The 19,721-nt window shown below is 44.0% G+C and overlaps 1 protein-coding gene across 2 annotated transcripts in view; it reads left to right on the forward strand.

Annotated features, from left to right (window-relative positions):
• The window catches only part of ARL14EPL (ARF like GTPase 14 effector protein like), a 310,837-nt gene that overhangs the window by 182,427 nt on the left and 108,689 nt on the right, over positions 1–19,721 (forward strand). For both annotated transcript variants that reach the window (XM_069626549.1, XM_069626550.1), the window contains exon 3: positions 16,016–16,152. In XM_069626549.1, the coding sequence (XP_069482650.1) occupies positions 16,016–16,152 (137 nt within the window). The remainder of the gene's footprint in view (positions 1–16,015; positions 16,153–19,721) is intronic.

Here is a 19,721-nt window from a genome sequence, read left to right on the forward strand (position 1 = left end):
CATTTGTGATCGAGCAAAGCTCCACAATCGTCATGGGGTGTTCTGTAACGCTGTACGTGGAGCGTGTGACCCTAGCTCAACATTTTATGTACTAAGCCATGTTCATGTTCATACCAACTACCCTATACCTTCCTATTTTGCTTAGCTCCATGCTCCGGCCTACCATGGCCACTAGTGATACTAGCAATCGCCCTTAACTGTCTACAAGTGACCCGATCACTACCTCCAAGACTCCTAGCATTCTTCTATCCATGCCATTGAGACTCCCTTCTTCCGATAGCATACCTCCCTCTGCTTTCTTGCCTGCCTTCAAGTAGTACTCAAACATACACCCACCACGCTAAGCAATCCTTATCTCAGCTCCATGGCCCAATGGATCCAACAATTTGCCACAAGACCCACTCCGAACCAACCATGCTTGCTGATAAATAGAAAGTCAAGACTAGGCTCCAGATCCTCCCTACCCTACTCCTCACCTAACTCTAACATTACCACTAAAGATTCCCCTACAAGAATAAACATAGCTGACGCTACTAGGAACACAGCGAACAATGCCACCTCGCCTAGGGAAAACACTACCTACATAAACGGGAACCCGAATAAGGCCTCTACGTCTATTAAGGGCGCACTTATCAGCGCCAGGTTCATGCCAGCCCACGCTCTAGATATTGCTGATTTCATAACGTCCCAGAGACCTGGCTTCATGCTGCTGCAGAGCCCTCTCTCTTGCCATCCCAAATGAGTATTCCATCATCCAACGTCAGTCAAATCAGGCCAAAGCCAGGAGTGTCGCCTTCATCTCTAAAACTGCACTAGGCCTCAGGCTTGTACAAAATCAATCGCTTCCCACAGCAGAACTACTGTCCATTAAGTTGCACATCTCAGCTTCCCAAACAATTAGCATCCACCTCTTAGAGATCTCCTGGGCTTGTATGCAACTTTGAAGACATTACCCTCCCCCACACTACTAACACTAAGCCAGGATCACAAATTATCCTACTGGGTGATCTGAACGTTGGCTTTCAGGATGTGAAGGATGCCAAGACGTTAGCCCTCGCCAATACGATCACTGAATTAGGCTTTCTACATCGTATCACTCAACCTACTCGCAACAAGGTAAGGACAATAGACTGGCTAGCCGACTTCAATTGCGACATTAACATCCTCTTCAACACACCTTGTGCCTGGTCAGACCATCCACTAATCTCATTCATTATAAAGGAAGGTAGTCGGCACAACCAGCAGAACATCTCCCCATCCATACCCATTAGGAATAATCGCACAGTGGAGATGCTGTTACCCTTGCTACAACCGATCATTAACGCCACTACCAGCACACACACAGACCCCACGGTCTTAGTGGACCATTACAAGCACACCTTACTCAATGCCATCCATACAATCGCACCATTACAGTTGTGTAAGGCCAAACCCTGCGTGCATTTAAATTTGTGGTTCACCCCACACCTCGGAGAATTGCGCAAAATTAAAAGAAATGCAGAAGCTCTCTGGAAGAGTCTTTCAATAGCCCCTAACAAAGATGAACTCCTAATAGCATCCCTTAATTACAAAGAAGCGATCCTACGGACTAAAAAAGATACTTGCAACAACTGTATCATCCAAGCCAAATGGAGTACTAAAGAACTTTTCAATATACTCAGAGTTGGAATCCCCGGCCTCACCACCAGACACCTGTATCAAAGACATCACCTGGTGCACCAACATTCAGAAAGCATTATTGGACAAAATAACGATGTTACAAGACAAAATCGATTCCAAAATACTCAGTGGGTTGGGATGTGACTGTGGTGAGTATCGGTTCCACTCCCAAATAGCCACAACCTATTTAACGTCTCTCTTTCTACTGAAGTTGTAGAGGACATAATCACAAAACTAAAACCATCAAGATGTCGGGAGAGGAGGGGGGAAGACATCTGCCCTGCCCCTATCATCAAAGAGGCAGCCAAGGAACTGGTTCCTTTCATCACGTCTGTAATCGACGCTTCATTTGAAATAAACGCAGTCCCTAACAACTTAAAAGATGTGTGGGTCCTCCCACTACTAAAGAAGCCAACTCTAGACCCTAACATCCGAACCAATTTTTAGACCAATCACCACGGTTCCATTTCTACTGAAAATTCTCGATAGAGCAGCCTACTTGCAGATTCAAGATCACCTAGAAACAACCTCCTTGCCCTTGGGCAATCAGGCTTTAGACCTAGACACAGTACGGAAATGGCTACATTGACCTTAAAACACAAATTGAGGAATTAAAAGACCAAGGCAAATGTGCCCTCCTCCTATTAGATTTATCGTCTGCATTTGACTTAGCAAATCACAAAGTCCTTTGTAAGCAGCAGTGCATTTCTCTGATAAAGCTACTTCCTGGATCCAGTCATTCCTAAATATATCAATGAGGGTCTTTGCACCTTCAGCCTCTATTGAGCCTGCACCAGACACGTGTGGGTCCCCCAAGGATTGACCAAGAGCTTCATGAACACATTGTATAGCGTTGGAGCCCTGCACGATGACCTTCACTATTCAGGTGCGCCTACTCTAATTATGCAGATAACGCCCAAATACTCATCCCCATCACCAGGGACTACGCAACTGACACCAAGGCACTTAATGACATGTATATTTTCATACAAGCCTGGATGGCTAAGCATGGTCTTAACGATAATACGACTGAGTTACTCCTCCTAGGCTCCCAATCTAAATTCAATAAATTAGACGAACAGTTTGACTCCTTCAATATAGACGGTAACACCATCAGGGTCTCTAAGGATGAGAAAACACTAGGTATCTATATTGACTCTGCTCCAACTCTATCCAGACCAATCCATGCAACAGCCTCCTCCACGGCTTACACCTGCAAATATATTACTGCCTGTATACCATTCCTAACTACTTACAATTGCATCTCCATAGCCAGAGCTTTAGTACTATCCAAACTAGACTACTGCAATGCTCTTTACCTAGGAACTAACCAACGGAACATAAAAAAGATGCAAGTTATACAAAACGCCATTAGATCGGCGTTGAATATCCCTAGATCACAACATATCTCCGAATATAGATGCAACTTGAATTGATTGTCAATCAAAGGATTGCCTTAAAATCCTTGTCACTCACGCATAAGTGCCTCGCGAATCTAGTGCCAAGATACCTGACCAACAATTTCTCACGTAACACCTCAGATCGCCCTACTAGATCTACACCGGCTCATTGCCTCAAGATCCCTAGGTTCAAGCTACAGAAGGCAAGAGGTAGTAGCTTATCCGTACTAGCAACTAAATTGTTGAACATGCTACCCACAACCTTAAGAACAGAACCCTCCTACCATTTATTCAGGAGAAATGTAAAAATGTGGCTCCACACGCAAGAGACTTGGATACTTCTTCTCACCACCTGCTTCAAGTTAAACCTGCTGTATCTCACTAAACTGTATGTATCTGTGTAATATCTGTATGTGTTGTAAGTATGTAAATATGGATTTGGTGGACCTGCCTAAAATGTATAATATGTAACCTGTTTATGTAAGAAATGCACCCAGATGCCTCCGGGCTTGGTGTGCTATACAAATAAATACAAATCTGTGGCGTTTATCATCTTGGAACACTCCAAATAAACTCTCAAGGGCATCTGCGTATGATATTCTGCTGTCCAGCCGAAACATTCATATAGTGAGGTGCAAAACTGTTAATCCTGCCACCTTTTTGACAGTCATGTACAGAGGAAGACATTGCGGTGCACGACTGACATTTGAGGGAGAGGAGGACGACATCCCAAAAGCAAAGGACCGCCAACTTGAGGGGGTGGGGAAGGTTCATTTAATTCGATGGTCAGCAACCATCGACCAGGGAACAGGTTTAAGGCATACCGAAGTGGCAGTGGTCCACTTAGTAGATGGGATTAAAGACTACTGGGCCAAGCAGCAGAGCTTATTGCGCTTATTGAGGCGCTTCTCGTGTCTCGAGGGTGCCGTGTCACCATCTATTCTGATTCGGTTTACGTCACCACCACAGTGCAGGCAGGCCTTGCCAGTTGGAAGAGGAGGGGTTTTATGAGGGCTGACGGGTCACCGGTACAGCATGCAGCACTGTTGGATAAACTGATGCACTTTCCCAGCCCTTCTTAACGGACATTGTGAAATGCACCGCCCATACTAATGACAGACTGTCTCACTCCGTAACACTGCTGCAAATGCGGCAGCTAAGAAAGCAGCATATTTATTGGTGCCAAGTGTTTCTGAGTCTGCAGTGGTAGCACAGAAAAGCTGCCAGTCGCCTACAATTCCTTACAGTTTGCACAACTGATGAGTTGCAGGGACAGGCTCTGCAGGAGGAGAGATATCTATGGTTAAAAAGAGGATATAAGCAGTCCAATACAGATATATTGTGTTAACAAACATCGGGCAAAGCATTTAAGCCCCGCAAATTGCTGCTGGTCGCATTCAGCCAGCTGCATCATCCTTCCCATGTGTCAAAACAGTATATTTATGCAGATATACAGGAGGACTGGGTTGTCCCCAATCTGCAGGAGGCAGGAACTACCACTTGCCAGACTTGCAGTACTGTACTCGCATTAACCATCAGAGGTACCCTTCCCCGCTCTATCGGGCCATTCCACGAACTACATAAAGGCTGAGCAGACATGGGGGAGAGGAGGAACTGCTATATGACAGTTGTGTGCTCTTTCTCATGGTGGGTGGAGGCTGGTCCTTGTGCACACCCTGATGCAAATTGTGCAGACAAGTTTTTGGTCAGATTTTTTTCCCCTCGGTTGGGCATGTGCGATGTATTAAGGTCTGATAGTGGCACACACTTCATTAATAAGCTCTTCAAAGAGATCCCTGCATTATTGGCCATATAGCATTGGATGTGTACTATTTACCACCACCAGGCCAAATGGGTTGTGGAGAGGATAAATGGTCTCTTGTAGAGCAAATTTTCCAAGCTTTGCACCAATGCTCTGTTTAGCATTCTCAACCCTGTAAGGATCACCACTCATCACCCCACAAGGTGGTAACAGGATGGCACATGCCCCTATCTCCAATCAGGAGAGCATCTGATGCTCACAGGGCTGCATCTATTCTAGGGGAGAATTTCAGAGTTGTGTGCCTTAACAAAAGCAATAAAATGTATCTCTCAACAAATGGCACCACCAAGGACTGAAGAGAGGACCAGCGCTACATTTTATACTGCATCAACAACGACTCCTCATCAACTGTTCCCAGGGGACCTTGTCTATGTGAAGAACTTTGTCTGCCGGTGGAGTGAGCCTCGATGTAATCGCCCCTTTGCGGTCATCTGTGCTACTCCCTTGGCAGTGATAGTTCTTGAGTTGCAATGTTGGGGTGCACCGGTCTGATGTTCACAAAGCACCCCAGAACACACCACCCACCCAAGTTCAGTAAAATGGAAACGGTGCTTGCTGAGTACCGCACTCTGACCCTCTCCTCCTAGTAGTATTCCTCCTAATGGTATTCCTGAAGAAACATGTATAACTGCATGCTCACTGCTGTTTCCTTCCTGGTGTGTTTTCATATTATTTTTTGAAAGCCCTACAACTAACCTACTTCTGCGATGCAAAGAAAGGCTGCTACGCATTGTTTGCACTTTGTGTCTCTCTCTCTCTCTCTCTTTATCGTTTTCCGCAATACTCTCTTCTAACATGGTCTTCCTCTATGTATGTATGTGTTAAGTACTGTGTAGCTTATCTATTTGCTATTTCCATGTTTGGATTAGGCATTTATATAGGGTATACTTTTATATGGGGCAATAATATAAAGAAATGTAAACATTACTAATGGTACTTTAACTAATGATTCTTTTGGTTCTTTAACACATACCACTGCTGCAAATGTATCCTTGCATGCTGGAAATGTATCTTTTCCAAAGTAACTGAAATTAATACTGCAGCCGCGGTCCATGATACACTGCCTAATGCATCTGCCAGTAATACACCCGTCGCCCAGCAAAGTTGCTGAGTTACTGGTGTTCTCATTGTTCCCTGATGTGTTATTCTGGCATTTCACATGACACTATTTCAAAGTGTTCTAAAAGACAAGCAGAAGAGCAAAGTATGATGAGTATTGAGGGCTTAATTTAGATACAATAGAAGATGTGTACCATCCAAAATTAAGCAATAGTTGGTATGCAGACATAAGTTCAGTGGGGAAAATGAGTGAACGGGAGCTGTTATGTCTGTTCTTTGATGCCATATGCGTCGGGAGCCCCTAAGGTGTTAATGAAGCAAGAAACTCTGATTTTGGAAACTCCATGTTTAGTTCATCTGACGTTGTGCAGATTGAGAAGCACATTTTGGGCATGATGTACGCAACTAGAACTAATGGACCCTGATCAACTAGAATGTGCCCAGAGCCCCAAAGTGTACAGTGTTGGCAAAGGCCGTATTCGAAACTGGAAGGCGTGAAGTTTGAAGCCAAATCGGTTGCAGAAAACCACGATGAGCTGCATGGCAGGAGGACTGGTAGGGTTGGGGAAGAAGCACTCTCAGCAGCCAACACCAAATGGCTCCAGATTGTCCACTGGGAGGTAATGTAATTGGCAAGTGACACACAGCAAGACCTCAATGCTATCGAGGCCGAAAGGCAGGCCATCAGGCTGATGCCACTGCAGAATGGCTATGTACTGGACTTACTAACGGCAATGGAAGGAGGCATCTGCCACAATATTGCCATTTTTTTCCTGTACCTTTATACCTCCCAATGATGCTGAGAATGGGTCCCTTACACAGATAATAGGGGCCTTGCACACCCTTGGTTCCCACATGGAAACCGAATCCGGAATAGAAAAGAATGACTGGTTTGACAGCCTTTTCTCCTGTGCACCATCCTGGATGGGGGCAATCGTGAAGCTACTGGTTCCTGTGATTGTGTTTGTGATCTTCTGTACATGCCAGCTGGCGCTTCAATGCTGTGCCAAAGCAGTGCCTACAGCGCAATGATGATGGTCTCAATTGGGGTACAGGGGCCACCTCGTGGTACAAAGGATAATGGAGTTCGAAAGGATGACCCGCACAAGCCATGCATGGTTGTAATCTAGCAACGCCTCCACCCCCAGGTAGCACAACAGTTCCCACCCACCAGACCCTAAGAATTATTCAGAATACTGGGTGGATCAATCAGGTGATAGGGTGTGGGGTGTGTATATTCCTGACCTGTACCCCCGAACAGTATGCACAGGCAAGGGAAAGCTTACAGTGCATGTGCAGAGCATGGGTACCAAAGGAAGGGTCCCCTCCATACTTGGAAGCTGAAAGATTGGAAAGGGAAAGAATGATGGAGGACGAGAAGCTCCCCTCGAGTTATGTGGTATTAATGAAAGGGGTAATGTTGGAAAGGGGTGATCGTCCCAGACACCCAAGCACTTTAGAATGAGGCAGAGGCCCGGAAGCATGCAGTAGGGGCTTGGGGAGGGTACAGGGAGTGGGGGTGCTGTCGGGGGCTATAGTGTGGGGAGGGGAGCTCATGCTGTAGGTTTATAATACTAGGTACACAAAAAGGGGGTTTGCTCTGAGGTCTGAAGTTCTGGGGTCTACTTATTGACTGCAGTAGGCCTAGACTTATTTTATTAAGTCACATGCATGCAAGAACACTCTAGATATAGTAGTACTTTGGAAATTGAAAAATTCAGGCAATAATAGATGTAAATCATACAGCTTTTGTCTTATTTTGCTGTTGAATGCATTTCAAATCATGCATTTATAATTTTTGTGGTTTTGTAAAAGGTACAGTACATTAAGGGTAATTAATCTTCAGTCTTCACAAATCCTCAATGTAACTGAGTTAGCAACTGATTTGTAAATATACATTGCTTAAAACATAGTAGTGCTTTAAAATCAGTGTGTAACCACCACCTATAGTGACAAGTGATAGTATAGGTACTCAATACAGAACAACCAGGCTGAAAACAGTAAATTGTATAACACTAGGTTGTATGTAGCCAGGCTAGAGGGTGACCTAACACGTAGGTTTATAATACACAAGGAATTGAATGCCGCCCTAGATACTAGCAGCCGTGTTGACATTGAGGCTTGATTCTGCACTATGGCTGAGCCCACAGCGCCAGGCCTCAAACATGGGAATGGGTGTGTATGTAGGAATAGGTTGTATCTTGGACACCGGTGAGGAAGGCCAGAGCTGCAGAGATTCAGAGACCTTGCCTTGTCTCATGTTGCCAGCATTCATATCCCAGGCGGAATGCACCCCCCAGCAAAACCATGTGTTGAGAGCTCCCTGCGAAAAGCAATACAGCGAGAAGGGCAGGAGCCTCTGAACTTTTCCCTGTCCCAGTTCCAAGTAATAGCCGTCAGATACCCTCATCCCAAGACCCCAGCATTCCAAGGTACCTGCCAGTCCCAGACCACCGACCACCAAACTGTTAGACACCCCAATCGATCAGAAAGTAAGGATCAGTTGCCTTCACTAGAGGTCATGTGATTTGTGCAAGGAGGGGCAAAACAACAAACCTAAAATAACGGTGGAAAGCTTTGGATGTGCGCAGACGTGTGTGTGTGTTTTGATCAATTGGCTGTAGCCCTGTGTCTGATGCGCAAAAAGAGGCCAGTGTGAAAGAAGATGGACAGAAGATGCTGGGACCAACAACCTGGTATGCTTTATTGAGCAGGTAGCCTATGTATGGGGTCTCACCAACCAGCCACTCAGATGTGTTACTAAAGTCATTGATGCTGTGTGCCTTTTTAAAGTGTTGCTCATGCGGATTTTGGAAGAACGTTCTGTTGCAGCAGAGTACTTCTACTTCGCTGGTGCATCTTTACTGTTGTGGAAATTAAACGTGTTCTCCTTGCAAGAGGTGTGCTGGGCCTTTTTCCCTAGTGGGTTGCATGTTTTTTAGTGTGCGTTGAGGGGGGTTCTCTAAAATGTGCATACCAACCGTCCCACCTTGTGGCTTCATTCAGTGGCAAACTCCTTCATTTAGTGAAGCAGAAGACTAAGTTTGGCCGACTTAGTCACGCAGCCGCTCTCCATTACACCCAACCTGGGTCATGCGATTAGTAAAATATTCTTCCAAAATGTTGCTATGCTCCAGGGAGCAACTTATGTTCAGCTTCAAAATGCTCAAAGAAAATCCAAATTTTTGATGAGTTGAATAATAGTTTATCAACAGAAAAAGTAATGAAAACCAGACACTAATACACTTAGTGCGGATGCGGCTAACACATCTCGTGGTAAGTATCGACTTTATATGCCAATGCATTTCGGAGTTGTGAACTCCTTCGTCAGGGCAAGTCTAAATAGGTAGAATGAAATATCACACAATCATTAAATGCAAAATGAAAGGAAAATTGCAAAACCATCAAAATTAAACAATCATAAAATGAAAGCACATACCAAAGTGTGGGGCTGTTGAAAATAACGAAGTACATAATGGAGAGAAAACAAAAGGAAAGGGGCAGTGAGTTGCACAGAAATGATGATGGATGGTGCATTAAACAAATGAGGACAAAAAGTACCTCTAAAGTGCTGTGTAGCCAGAGGTAGCTATTACAATAGCAGGCGTGTTGACTTCAAAAGCACACGCAGTCCGTTAGAGGACAATGATCCAGTGGCAATCTGGAAACATAAGTAATGGGTAAGTGAGTTGCCTGAATAAACTAGAGCTGGAATGTAAACAAAGCAGAACACAGAAATACCTGTGTGAGCAGCACGGCCGCCAGGAAAGCCGTCCGAACACTGCTTCGCATCGCCGTGTAGTGGTGTTGCTGGGGAAACGGTTATATAAATAACCACGTGACTGCATCGTTTTTAAAGGAAGGCGCGATGCGGGTAGGTAAGAAGCATCACTGCATCCGGAGTGTTTAAGCCCATAATTGCCAAACAAAGTATTTGTATGACCTAATTAGGGTCATTAAGGAATAATAGAGATAGTCAAACCAAAAAATAAAAATATGGAAAAACATTGACATAGAAGAAATACTCTACGGGTGCAACAAAAATGACAATGATAATACATGCAGACAAAAAAATAAGTCTGCAAATAGGAAATTGCAGAAATGGAAGGCGATTAAACAAGGGGGATGTATTCGACATGTCGCGGGTGGTGACATTTGGTGGATGCCACCTTGGGTCCCAGACAGCAAGTCCGGGAGATGCGACAAAATCGTGCTTAAAGTAGTGCCAAAAAAGAAATAAATTAACAAATATATACAGGGCAGACAAGGTGCTAAATCTGCAAATAGGAAATCAAAAAAGGTAGATTAACAAATCAATGAAACATGGTAGATATGCAAACATGTCACAGGTGGTGGCATTTGGTGGGTGCCACCTTGGGTCCCAGACAGCAAGTCTGGGAGTAGCGACAAAGTGGTGCACATGATGTTGAAGCAACTAGAGTATCATGAACAGTCTACATCTGTCGTACGAAAAACATGGTACATCGGAACCTCAAAACAGAAACCTTAAGAAAACTCAATTGTGAGTTCGCAGTGCTACAAGCCTTGAATGCTTGTATAAACAGTACATAATGTCACAATATCAAAATTATATATAGCAATGATAACTGATTTCTTCATTGAGCCCATTGGGAAACAGGCTCCCCAGTCTGTCTATCCAAAAAGTTTCTCTCCTGTTTAGCCGCAGGCCTAAATCCTTGTCTGGGTTTAGTTTGTTCAATACTACTAGGATCAGGAATCTGATTTGAGTCAGGCTATGTCTCTTTTCACTCCAGTGGCGGACCACTGATGAATTAGGATTGGAATTCCGAATACAGGATCGATGTTCGTTCCAACGTACTTTTGCTGCTCTCGTGGATTGGCCTACATAATATTTCCCACAGGGGCACTTGATGCCGTATATAATGTTGGTACTATCACAAGTTCCAAATGTCGTAAGGAAAATGTTCTGTCCTGTACGTGGATGGTATATCATGTTGCCCTTTATTACCAGATTAGTTAGCACAGTGGAGTCAAGGATATGTCCCAGTCCATTGGGTGATGGGTTCTTTCATTGGGGGTCGTGTGTGAACAAGTTCATCTCGCAAATTCCTGCTCCTCTGGTATGCGAAAACCGGTAATTGGTCAAACAAATTCTGTACTCTTAAGTCGTTTTTAAAGATGTTCCAATGTTTTTTAATTGAATTTTTGATTTTATTGCTTTGAACAGAGAATCTCGAAACGTATACAGGTGATTTGAGTACTCTTGGAGATTTATCAGTGTTAGACAGTAAGGTACTACGGTCTAGGATGAGATGCTGAACTAGTTCTGATTCTTTGTAGCCACGAGTTAGAAATTTCTCCTTCATTATTGATTGTTGAGCTAACCAGTCTTCTGTATCACTCACAATTTTTTTAACACGCAGCAATTGCCTATATGGCAAGTTCTTAAGAAGGCTTGGTTGGTGGAAACTCAATCTATGCAATAAGTTATTGCGATCCGTTGGTTTGCGGAAAAGTGTAGTGCTGTAACCGGTCTCCCTCTTGGTTATTTCAACATCCAGAAATGTGATTTTGTCTTTGGATATTTCACTGGTGAATTGAATCCGGCGGTCGATGCTATTCAAATATTCAAAAAAAATATTGAATGTGGCTTCTGTGCTTGTCCAAATACTACAGAAATCATCGATGTATTGCATCCACAAATGTATGTACTGGTTCCATTCCCGCTTGTGAAGTATGTTGTCAATTTCAAATTTATGCATGAAGCAGTTCGCGTAAGATGGTGCCATGGTGGCACCCATAGATGTCCCAGAGATTTGTAGAAAAAACTTGTTGTGGAATTGGAAATATGAATTCTCCGCAATGAACTGGAGGAGAGCCATTATGAATTATTTTTGTGCATGGTCCAATGGGGTTTCTAATAATAGCCATTCCACTGATTCCATGCCTAGATCGTGGGGTATGGATGTGTACAGGCTTTTGACATCTATTGCGAATAGCATGTGTTCTGGTAGAAAAGTAATGGTATTGAGCTTCTGTAGGAAATGTGTGGTGTCTCTGATGTAAGTAGAAGTCTTCTGAATCAATGGTTGGAGAAAGAAGTCAATATACACTCCTAGCGGTTGGTTAATACTGCCCATGCCTGCGACTATGGGTCTTCCTGGTGGTTTGGTTGCATCTTTATGGATTTTGGGTAATGTGTAAAAATTGGGAATTCTCGAGTGATTATTGTTCAAGAATTTGCGAGTATGCTCATTTATCCAATCAAGTGCCATGGCTTTATCAAGTAGTGTTTCAAGGTTTTATTTGACACAGTGGGGTCGTGATCCAAAGGTGCATAGATGGTACGATCTTGTAATTGTCTGATGCATTCGGCATCATAATCGGTGGTGGTCACAATCACTAAAGCACCTCCTTTATCTGCTGGTCGTATTGTTATATTTTTGTCACAGTAAAGATTCCTGATGGTTTTCATTTCATGGGGTTTAAGATTCTTATGAGGTGGAATCTTGTAACTGATACGTTCAAGGTCCCTAGTCACCAGTTTTTGAAAGATGTCAATAGATTCTACTGAAATAGCTGGTATAAAACCACTCTTGGCTCTAAATTCTTGAAAATCGGGGGCATTGGATGCGCTCTCATGGATTTCTAATTCTTCAAAGAAAACTTTCAGTTTAAGTTTCCTCACAAACTTGTACAATTCGATCTTTGTGTCAAACAATGTCGTGCTGTATGTAGGCACAAAACTCAAACCCCTCTGTAGTAGGTCTTCTTCCATCTTGCTAAAGTTTTATGGGATATGTTGATAACTAAGTTTTCCTTAGTTGCAGTCGTGTCTGTGGTTTGTTTCTGAGATTTCCTCCTCCCCCTGTGGGTTCTTTTGAGCATGCGCCTAAAAAAGCTGAAGTTGTAGGCGTTTGTGTAGATGCACCAGTCGTGCGTTTAGGATCACTGCTTGGTGTCTGTTCTTCTTGGGCATCAGTCTTTTTTCATTTAATAATGGAGGATAAGGTGCAAGTGTCTACAGATTATCAATGGTTATGTTTATTGTCCTTTGCTCAGCAAAACAAAAAGGGATGCAGGGGGCAGGGAATGGGGTGAGTGGGGGTGAGCAGCTGAAACCTAAAAGGACCCCTTAATAAGCTTTTGAGTCAAAGGTCCCCCAAAGTGTAGCGACTGATTTCATTTGCAAAGTGCGAACATCGCGCCTACAGCTAGAGCATGCTTGCTAAATGTATTCCAGTGGCAAATGGAGCACAAAGCCCCAGTCAAAATGGGGTCCAAATGGACACCATCAGTGGCATTTAGTCATCTGGCGAACTCAATACAGCAATCCAACTTCAAGTGCCAAAAGTAAACCAGCATTGGCGAAGTAAATGGGTCTCGCTTTGTAACTGTAGAGGGTAAGATGTTTGTGGTAAAGATAGCCCACGTTGCATTATGAAAAGCAATAATTCTTCATTTAGAAGCTAGACTGATTACCCTTTAATGCTTATTAAAGTAGCTGCCTACATATGAAGGCGTGACAAAAATCTGGGTAGATCTTTGTTCTGTCCCAAAAAAAAAACAGAGTTTGGTAATACTTGGTCACCTTGTTCACAGAAAGGACCTACACATTTCTGGGGAGATGTGCATGATGCATTGGTTTGCCCCTTTGAATAAGTTGTCAGGAGCACAGTCCCGACACGAACGCACCCACGTCCGTGCTGGAGTGCATTTAGCAGTGTAAGGAACTCATGGTGGCAAAGGTAAAGACTGACACAAGTGATCACAGTTCAAGGGTGTTTTTTAAACTGTATATGCTGGTTGGAAAAATGCCTAACCTAAACCTAAATCTAAGATGGGAGCAAGCTACGACCATCAAATAGTCCTAGTGGCGTCTTGTCAAATAAAAGTGCCTATTCTAAAAACCTATTACCAGTCCTTTAAAACTAAATACAAAAACAGTGTGGGATAGTATTCATAAGAAAAACGTGTTAAAAAATAAGTCAAGATGTGCTAGCCGGGGGTCTCTCTTCCCCACGTTTTGAGCATGGGACAAGGCGGGACTCCTGAGCAAAAGACACGCTTGAGCTTTCCCAGCACGAGACTTCCGTTCTCAGGTATCGGTTCCTTTGGTCATTGTCTCTTTTCTACAAAAAGTCTTTTGCCTCTGAGGACCTGATGTGTTAAAAATAACAAACAAAAAGTTCCTTTGCAATGTACGTTAGATGATGACTTCACACATGGGTCCCCCTCTTCCGAGCTCAGACCCTTCTCATGTGTTTGCATCCCTCAGTTGGGTTCACTACGGCATTCAGTTGTTGGGTGATGGCTTTTCAACCCTGGGTTCCCCTCTTACGGGCTCAGACCCTTCTCATACATTTGCTTTTCTGTAGGGTTCACTACAGCTTTTTCCAAACTATCCCAACTGTTGCATTCACAAGTTTTGATGTCTTTTTAAACAACGCATTGTGGACATCCCTCCAGTGGGTTCACTCTTGTCATCAAAATGTTCTTTCCCTTTTCTCACTAAGCAGGATTTGTCTCCCTTGGCTTTCCAATGGCTTGTCGGTCAAAGACTTGCAAGTGTACAGAGGATTTTGCTAGACCCTGTATGACCACTTTGACCATTTCCTTGCGGCTCTCCCAGGGCCTTCTGGTATCGGTAGTTTCAACAAGTGCAGGATCAGCCAGAGCCTCTCGAGTGAACATCCACGTGGTGCCGGACCCCTCTGCAGCTGGTTTTCCCCAAAATGTTAACAGTTCTTTTAACTTCCCTTTCTTTGCCACTTTGCGTCTTTCCTTCAACACATTTTGGTTTCTTATCAGCTCGCCCCTTGTCTCGCTGGCTGTGATGAACCGCTTGGCTTTCTTGTATCCGGAGTCAAGGACGGTACCCTGGTAGCAGGCGTCTGTCTGTCCTGCTAATTAGCATAGGCGTGCACCGTTGACCTCCGCTGCAACACATGCTGGCTATTGTTTGCGGTTTTTCTATTCCTTTTACAGAGGCTTTGCAGGTCTGGGTCAGAAAGGGCAAGGTTGCTTCTCTCCTGGTCAGCCTCTCGCTTCTCACCGCCTTTCTCCTCTTCTTGGACTGGCGTACTTGGATAGCGGTCTTGTTGGGCGATCTGCCTTGCTCAAAGTGTGCTCTCATGCTCCCCCTTCCTTCCCTGTAGGGAAGGGAAAGGGCCATCGGGGGTGGGGGGGAGGTGTGTGTGTGTGTGTGTGTGTGTGTGTGGGTGTGGTTCTGGTCAGTTGCATGACCTTTGTATTGGGACAGTCAGGTAAACGGCTCTGGTGTTAGTCTGTTGTTTTTATTGGTGTGCAAAATTGTTCGTGTTGGAAAAGGGTGAGGGGGTGTATACTACATGGTGGAAAGGGGGATCCCGCGTCTCACCCATCGGTGTCCCAATTCCACTCCCCAAAGACCCCCATCCAGGTGATCCTCCCTCAGTGGTCCACCCCCAGGAACTGCATTCAATAGCGATGGCCGTGTCCTGGCCACCTGGATGACCGATCCCTGGGGACTAGTCAGCTAGACACCTTCCGGTTTCCCACAGCAGTGACCAGAGCCCCCCAAGGGCTTGTAACTGTGAATTGACAAAAAAAGAAGAAAAACAATGTCTATCCCTGATTGAGGGATAGAAATGCAAGCTGGAAAGCAGTAATGCATATGCGTGACACCTTCTTGTTCACTGCACATTTACAAATTGTTTTGGGGCGCAAGTAAAGGGAGTGCACTAACCCATCGATTTGTTAAATTGTTTAGTGAATCAGACCCCTAGTGTTCCTCATTGCTCTCCCGCTTCAAGATGTCCAAGAGCAGCTCGGTGTCACAGCTCTTAAAAGGTTTTATGTTAGATTGAGATGTACATTTTCTAAAGGCTCTTGCTGTAAAAGTTTTTAATTTTTAAAATTACCAATGGAATATTGGAAATAGTTTTATTTGTGTCTTTTATGGAACCTCCTGCTGAAATGCCCATCAAAGTGTATACCTCCTGAGCAACCTAGAATGCAATAAATGTGATAAAGTTATGTTTACTTATGTCTGCTACAAATACGTAACTGTCTATCTTGCTTTTATTAATATCAATTTTGTTTTATGTTAAAGTTACAAATAGAACGACAGCTGAAATGCCTTGCATTTCAAAATCCTGGACCCCAGGTGGCGGATTTCAACCCTGAAACTAGACGACAGAAAAAGAAAGCTCGCATGTCCAAGATGAACCAGTATTTTTCCGTCAGCAAGTAAGTTTCTTTGTATTGGGTACTTTTCTAGAAATTTGACTTTATTTAGTGCCAGCGCCCTAGTTGAGTACTAAATCAAATTTCATATTGAAGTCACATTTTACCGCATTTATCTTTGCTGGAATTAAGGAGGGTGAACAAAAACCTCATTGGTAACATCTGCATATCCGTCAGAAGTTATTTCTTATTTTCCCAAACGCACCTGACGAAAATAAACAACCTAGCAGAGGAGTCCTTTTTGTTTTTGTTCTTAGTTGGGTGAACATTGAACCATTTATCAGAGTAAACCTTCTGTTTTCTTTTTGTGCATTCCATTTCACTACTGTGACCCTTAAATTGAATGATCTGGTGAGGGCATCACGTGAATGTATTGGATATGAAGTGTTTTCTAATTTATATCAAAATAAAGTGGTTATACATTGTGTATAAAATCTATATATAGATGGGAGTGGCACTCGACAATGTTGCTTGGTCCAAGCGACCAGAGCAAAGTGAGCTCTGAACACAGGGACTGTGAATCTAGGGTTGACGTCTGAGGGAAGCAGATGTACTTTGTATATCAAATTGATAAGCCCCCCCAAAAGTTTTTGGTAGGAATTTTATTGAACCCCAATAATATTTATATACATTTTATATATTTTAAGAATCCCAGGAATGTTGGATATCCATTTTGATCTAAAGGGACGGCCCGAAGGCTGCGATGGCATGGGAGGAGGGGTGTACAACCCATATATATACAATATAGTTTTACAAGGTCTATTCAGGAAACCACGATTATGAACAGCTACAGTTGTGACGAGGGGAAAATGCCCCCTGGGATCCATGGGAGTTATGATGATAGTCATGTTTCTGATTGTTTTACGGTGTGATTAACGATGTCTGGGATTTAATGGCCGACTGTGAACCCGAAGAGTTTTGGGATCACAATGTGGTTTTTGAGCAACCAGCCACAGCCAATGTGGGGTCCAAAGACGGGCACTATGAATCTAGTTTGTGCAGGCAGTGACTACACTGGGGACTGATTGAGCCGCCAAAGGTCTTGATGAAACAGGGCGGCAGTGAGGAGCGCCATACTGTACCTGAGAATTTCTATAGTTGTGCTTTTTTTGCTCAAACCTACTTGAAAACCTGGTGGATCTTGACAATTGCCTATGTAAGTAATGTGTTTCGCTAATGGAGACCGGTAGCGTGAAAGACAATGTTAATATTCATTGCACCTGCTGTTAAAAATGAATTGGAAGCCCGGGAGATGACCATCTGTGTAAAGGATGTATCTCGCTGATGGAGACAGATACCGAGACACTGGCTCTCCCGCGTTGATATTCAGGCCATACCAGGGTTTACGGCCATAGGGGCTGGGGCATGTTTAAACCAGCACTTACAGATGGTGCTACATACATAAAATTGTTGATCCCCAGCAGGATGCTCATGGAAGTTTGGCAATATCTTGCATGGCTAATTCACTATGTAAAATGTTACGCGTTGAGCCCTAAACCTCAAGTAGATTTGATGCAGCCGCTGACAAAGATGAGGATTGGCGCAGGGACTGAACAATACATGTCTAAAACATTATGGGGTATAGAATGAGTGAATAATCCCCTTTTGAAAATGAAGCAGTTTAGACACCTGTGTCCGACGGCTGTTAGAAACATCATTGAGAAAACCGTTCCCAAGTGGGCGGGGATAATCTAATTGAACGCCTCATGGAATGTCAACATGTTTGCTTATGGAAGAGGTGGCGTGCAATATATCTGTGCAGTAATCGCCTGTACTACGGAGCCTATAACTTGACCAATTGTTCTAGTATTGTAATGCAAATATGTTTCAAATAAAAAAATGTTAATAAAATGTTGTTTATCAAACCTGGTTGCATCTTTAAGTTGAGCGGTTATGGGTAAACATGTCGGGTCTGAAGCTGTCAAAAATATATTATGATGAGGGAGGTGTTGGTAGTTACGGCAGGGTTGACAGCATGTTCTATAAGCTGCGAACCGATGGTGAAACGGTGTCACAAGGTGCGGTGAAGACATATCTTTCAGGGGAGGAGGCCTACATGCTACCCAAGCCAGCCCGAAAACACGACGAATGACCGTGCTATCTGACATCGGCCAACCATGGCTGGCATATGTATGAATTTGAGCCAGTTCTGCAAAGACAATGATTTCCGGTACATTCTAGCCGTCATCGACATTCTATCAAAATACGCCAATGTTGAGGCTTTAAGACTGGTGACAGTGTGGCAACATCTTTTAAATGCATATTTAACAAAGGCTGAGTGCTTTCTCATAACACCTTTTCCCATCCAACCCCCTAGAAAACTCTGAAGTTCTACCCCTCACCCCCCCCCCTTCCAACAAGAAGGCTTTCCTACACGGAGTCCCCCGCTAATCTACAGACTGATGCTGGTAAGGAGCTTTTATATAAGCCGCTACAGAGTCTAATAAAGCAACACTGGGGGCATCCCTTTGTAACACACTCTGTTTAAAGCACCTATTGTAGAACATTTTATACAAACTTTTAAAACCTGGCTCTGGCGATTTTTCACGGTGGAGGTGTTACCTGCTTTTATAAATGCGCAACATAGATCTATTAAAACGACCCTGTTGATGTAACGCCGCATAATTCCCTGGGGGTCTGGAAAAAAAAACTGTACAGCAAAAGAGTTTTTTTTATAAAAGACCACACTTTTGCCCATAAATCAGAAAACACTTTATATCCAATAAACATTGGCTGTAAAATCAGTATCAAACATATCTTTTTAAAAAAATTTAATGCACATCAAAAGGGGGGGGGACTAAGACCGGAAGCAGGGGACGTGACCACCTGTCAACACTTTGGCTTGTGCAAAAGGGGATCCCTTTACTAAACGTGCTGCCACTCACTGTAAGAGTAGACCTGTGGAAAGCATGTGGAATAGCCCATTCATGACCCCACCAAGCCTAGGACGGGGAGGTTGGGGCTAGCCACATGAAACTATTATGCGATACTGTCTCTTCATCTAGGTGGCCAAGACACGCCATCGCTACTGGATTTTGTTCCTGGGGGTGGACCAGTGTGGGAGGATCACCTGGATGAGGGATCCTCGGGGAGTGGAAGTGGGACACTGATTGGTGACTCGCAGTATCCCCTTTCTCATAACACCTTTTCCCATCCAACCCCCTAGAATACTCTGAAGTTCTACCCCTCACCCCCACTTCCAACATGAAGGCTTTCCTACACTGAGACAGACAACGGACCAACACCCAGGCCATTTACCTGACCGGTCCCAACACAAGGGTCAGGCAGGGCCAGGAAATTAACCAGAACTATGCACACCTGATGTCCCTTTCCCACCAGGGTAAAAGGCGAAGCACGAAAGCTCACTTTCAGCAAGGCCAAACGCATGAGGAAGCAGCTATTCCGGACCAGCATTTTCAGAGGAGGAGAAAGGCGGAGAGATTTGAAAGGTTGACCATGAGGGAATTTCTCTTTTCAACCCAGGCCTGCGAGGCCTCCAGAGAAGCAAACGTAAGAATGGGAGTCAAAGCTTGCGAGTGGCGTATCTGATGTCTGCCGTACATGGAACCCTC

This window comes from Ambystoma mexicanum, chromosome 6p, assembly GCF_040938575.1.
Source record: "Ambystoma mexicanum isolate Mex_15411 chromosome 6p, UKY_AmexF1_1, whole genome shotgun sequence".
Classification (NCBI taxonomy): domain Eukaryota; kingdom Metazoa; phylum Chordata; class Amphibia; order Caudata; family Ambystomatidae; genus Ambystoma; species Ambystoma mexicanum.